The sequence below is a fragment of the Castor canadensis genome, chromosome 14 (genome assembly GCF_047511655.1).
Source record: "Castor canadensis chromosome 14, mCasCan1.hap1v2, whole genome shotgun sequence".
Lineage (NCBI taxonomy): Eukaryota > Metazoa > Chordata > Mammalia > Rodentia > Castoridae > Castor > Castor canadensis.
The window spans coordinates 20,322,039-20,327,021 of NC_133399.1; the positions used below are offsets into that span (position 1 = coordinate 20,322,039).

Genomic DNA, 4,983 nt, shown 5'->3' on the forward strand with positions numbered 1-4,983 from the left:
ATCAGTCTGCAGTTCTCATGTTTCACCTGTGGTTGGCACCCCTCAACCATTGGGCAAGTCTATGTCCCTTAAGACAGAGACTTTCTGTAGGCCCTTGTTCTCCTGAATGTTTTGTATGCACCTTTCAAAGGTACTGAAGGGCACATCAGGTCAACAACCAGAGGTCAATAGCAGAGTCACTGATTTATCCATTACCCCTCTGTTCAACAGACTGCTGGTTCCTGGAAGGTTTGCAGTACTGTGAATCAAATTTCAGTAGTTTTGGTGGTCTTTCTAAAATACAAGCTTCTATGGTTGACTGCCCTCCCCCCAAAAAAGAGCACCCTCTATCCACACAGTGCATTCCTGGTGGTGCAGATGCACCTGGAGTGGATTTGCACTTCAAAAAGCTTATTTAAAAGTTGGTCATTGAACATATGAGCTGTCTGTATATTGGCAGCCTATTATTTACCAAAATAACCAGACCAACTGCTATTGTTGCCAAAACCAAAGGTAATCTATGAGATTTGTGGGAATTTGGTTATCCTAGTTTGTCATCATTCTGTCAACTTGGATACCCAAATTATCACTTCCTTATCCACCTGCATTTACTAGTCTAATATTTACCTCATTAGATTTTATGAATATATGATACTAGCCCACATTAATTACTCTCTTCATAGTGCTTGCAATATGACTACAGATCCTATATAAAAGTATTTCTTCAGGTTAGTGTTGTGCATCAATGTGTCACAGTGCTTTATTTTTTCTCATTTCTGCTAGTAACTTCAACCACTTGTTACCAATGAATGACTCAAGAATTTCAGAATTTCTCCTTCTGGGAATTTCAGAAGACTCCACATTGCAGCCTGCCCTCTTTGTATTGTTCCTGTCCATGTATCTGATCACTGTTCTTGGGAATCTGCTCATCATCTTAGCTACAATCTCAGACTTCCACTTGCACACACCTATGTACTTCTTCCTCTGCAATCTGTACTTTGTGAACATCTGTTTAACCTCTACTACTGTCCCAAAGATGCTGATGAATATGCAGGCACAGAGCAAAGCTATAACATACAAAGGCTGCATCACCCAAACGTACTTTTTCATATTCTTTTCAGGGTTAGAGATCTTTCTATTGACCGTGATGGCCTATGACCGCTTTGTGGCCATTTGTCACCCACTACACTACACTGTTATCATGAACCTCCAGCTGTGTGTGTTACTCGTTCTTGTGTCCTACATGGTGAATGTCCTACATTCGATCCTACAAAGCTTAATGGTGTTGCAGTTGACCTTCTGTAAAGACTTGGAAATCCCACACTTTTTCTGTGAACTTAATCAGGTAGTCCACCAGGCCTGTTCTGACACCTTGCTTAATGATGTGGTGATTTACTTGGCAGCTGTGCTATTGGCTTTTTGTTCTCTTGCTGGTATCTTTTATTCTTACTCCAGGATAGTTTCCTCTATCCGTGCAATCTCATCAGATCAGGGGAAGTATAAAGCATTTTCTGCCTGTTCATCTCACCTCTCAGTGGTCTCCTTATATTACTGTACAAGCATAGGTGTGTACCTCAGTTCTGCTGTGACTCAAAACTCACACTCAACAGCAGGAGTCTCGGTGATGTATAGTGTGGTCACCCCCATGCTAAATCCCTTCATTTATAGTCTGAGGAACAAAGACATTAAGAGTACTCTTACAAAACTATGTGGGACAGAAATAATAAAAATACTGCTTGCCCTGAGACTGAAAAAGTGTCCATGATTATTGGACTCAAAGCTTCAGAGTTGGAGTTCTTTGATCAGATGGGGAAGGTAGAACTTATTCCTTCTATTTTAGTTCTGCATTTCCTCTTTTTCTGATTTCAAACAGTTAAATTACAGAAATTGTTATATTACACTTTTTTATGGCAGGCAAACATACATATTTATTCTGTCAAATAATTCCAAACTACTTGATATTTGGTTCAAATGCTTGTCAATTGTCACTTAGCCATTAAGTCATATTTTAGCAATAATTTTATCACAATTACACAAATGTCACTAAATAATTTTCCTTTATTAAAATAGTCATAAATTGTATTACTATATAGAAATCTCTACTTGGCCTCCAAGGCCCTGTAACTAATATTATATTGTAGAAAGTCTGATATCATGGGTTTTCACTTGTGGGTGTATCATTCCCGCAATAACACTGCCTTAATTCTTCCTCCCAATAATGTGGGTATCATCATATTAGGGTGTGTTATGATAGATGATCAGGTTATATTCTCATATTAAGGATCCCATTTCTGTTTTGGCTCAGTTTCTATAGAGCTTAACACTGTCATGAGTAAAATGGGTCACTTAAGCTAATTGCTTCCATTCTTTCCCCATGGATAGTTTAATAATTGAGACAAAATTTTCCACATTATTGTTAGCTCATATTAATTGAACAATGGTGGGGTTTTCATCATGATATTTTGATATATGCATGTGATACACAATGAACAATGCTACCACCTCCATTTCTTTTCTATCTTACTACTCCTATACCACCACTTTTATCCTTCTTGCAATTTTAAATGGAATCCATTGGGACACTTTCATGTATGCATGTACTTTGTTCATATTTTCCACCTCTCACCTTCCACTGTGTTCCCACTCCAATACTCCCATTGTTATTTTCATGTGCATTTTTTCTTTAGATAATGATGTTGCATATCAGAGAAAATATGCAGTTTTGTCTTCCTGAGCCTGGTTTAATTCACTTAACATGATGATCTCCAGTTCACTGACATCCTCCAGATAGTGTGTATGTTTCACATTTGTCAATAAGAACCCCTCATTTGTGCATGCGTGTGTCTGTGTGTGCTTGTGTATGTGTTTCCCATTTTCTTTATCTATTCATCATTTCTTAGGTACCAAGCCTGATTCCATGAATTGGCTATTATGAGCAGTGTTACAATAAACATGTGTGTCAATTACATCTATTGTGTGCTGACTTACATTCCTTTATTTGTATGACCAAAAGTGGTATAAGAGGATCATATACTAGTTTTGAGATAATAAACATTTATGATGAATTTAAATATTTATGATTAGTATGTTACCAGTTCTGAGGGATAAATCACAGTGGAGAGAAACACATTGATATGGATAGAAAAGATTAACATTCATAATCCTTGAACTGTGGGTCTGTTCTGTATTTTATTTTGTTTCTGATGAAAATATATTCATTACACATTGATATGAATTAAAGAAATACAGACTCCATTGTTTCACCCACTGCTATTCATCACTGTCATACAGTGTAGATGTATAAGCTTAATACATTCATGTAACATGAGCTTATGACAGAGAACATGAGGGACTTATCTTAGTGAATCTGGCTGTCTTTAAATAACAATATGTCCTCCAGTCACTTGTATGTTGCCAGACATAAAATTTCCCATTCTTCATTGTTAAGTAATATTTCATTGTGTACTTGCACCTTGTTTTCCTTATCCATTCATCCTATGAGGAGCACTCAGGTGTATTGCATACCTCAGCTATTGTGAAAACTACCACAATGAACATGACTGGGTAAGTGTCTTATTGGTATTCTGAATTCATTTAATTGTTACCAGAGTTAACATCCTGGCTGTGACTTTGCTCTTTAGTTTTTCCACACACTGCCATTGAGGAAGGTGAATAAAGGGGACATGGAACATTCTGTATCATTTCTTACTCCTGAACATTAATCTGTACCTATCTCAAAGTAAAGAGTACTAGTAGCACCTTCAAATGTAATCATTGAATGTTATTAGACCAATGTTTTTAAGCATTCAGATTTTGACATATACCCATTCTTCTTCAACTCAGAGTACATTTTAATTTTCTTCAACATAATTTTATCTTTTCATGAAATATACTTTTCTTTATTTAAAATAACCCTAAGATATTTTGTCCTAATAAAAAACAGTAAATGAAAAAAATGAATTCCTGCTTATATTCTAGAAATCAATAAACAATAAATTAAAAGCATCATGAATTCAATGGATGTGATATTTCCCAAGGAATCTACCAAATTCTGTAACATCAGACTGTGAAAGTAAAAGGGAACAGTGAACTGAGTAAAAGTGATAAGAAGGTGAGATTTCTGTAAGGCAGAGACTTCAGGGAGAAGATTTGAACAGACTGCATTTGCCTAATTCCTCACTGATCTCTTGGGAACATAGAATGAGCAGAAAAAAAGTTCCTTTCTTCTCAGACAATTCCCTCAGTGAAATCAGGGAGTGGTTCAATGGTGGGAGTCACTAGAGGAAAAGTACCTAATGAGCATATGGATCAAGAAATGCATCTGTTTTGTTGTATTCAGGGTGCAGGCTTGGCCAAAGCATGACACGCTTGTTCCATTCAAGTCCTGACACCTCTGAGCTTAACCAGGGGACCAATGTTTTGCTCCTTCCTACTGTCTTGTCTGGGGCAGAGATTAAGTTTCCAGCATCCACTATCTATGAGGAAATGCACAAATCAATGGAGACCTTATTCTCGTGGACTTCATCTAGGTGAGACTGAGATATTGGTAGGTCATACAGGAACCACTCAGCAGACAAAATTTACTTGTGTTACCTGTTAGCCAAGGCAGCCATTCCCAGAGATGAGAGATTTCTGTTTTCTGGGTTATTTGACTGGAAACCCATTTAATGTGTTAAAAAGAGAAGTGAGTTTTAGACTCTGCAAAGATTGTGATGTGATAAGAATGGAATGAATAACTAGTGTAAAGTATTTCTCATAATGTTAGAACATGTCCAAGGATGGGTCAGTTAGAGAAAAAGAAAATTGAAGAGAAGGTATAGTGAGGCAGTGAAGTGAGTGCATATTTTCTTTAGTTTTTTAACGTGCAGTCTAATATAGTCTTTTTTTGTGTGCATTAAAAATACCATCCAATGAGTGGTTTCCTTACCACACTTCATTACAACAACAGTTAGTTAGATACACTCCCCAGTATCTGCTCTCATGCTGGGTTTTCCCATGAGCAAA

At 36.9% G+C, this 4,983-nt stretch overlaps 1 protein-coding gene across 1 annotated transcript; it reads left to right on the forward strand.

Annotated features, from left to right (window-relative positions):
• The first annotated feature begins 1,126 nt into the window (after window positions 1–1,126).
• Window positions 1,127–1,744, forward strand: LOC109674484 (putative olfactory receptor 7A2). The gene has a single exon (XM_020151436.2). It carries the CDS (start codon window positions 1,127–1,129, stop codon window positions 1,742–1,744), a length of 618 nt encoding a protein of 205 aa, XP_020007025.2.
• Window positions 1,745–4,983: the final 3,239 nt, after the last annotated feature.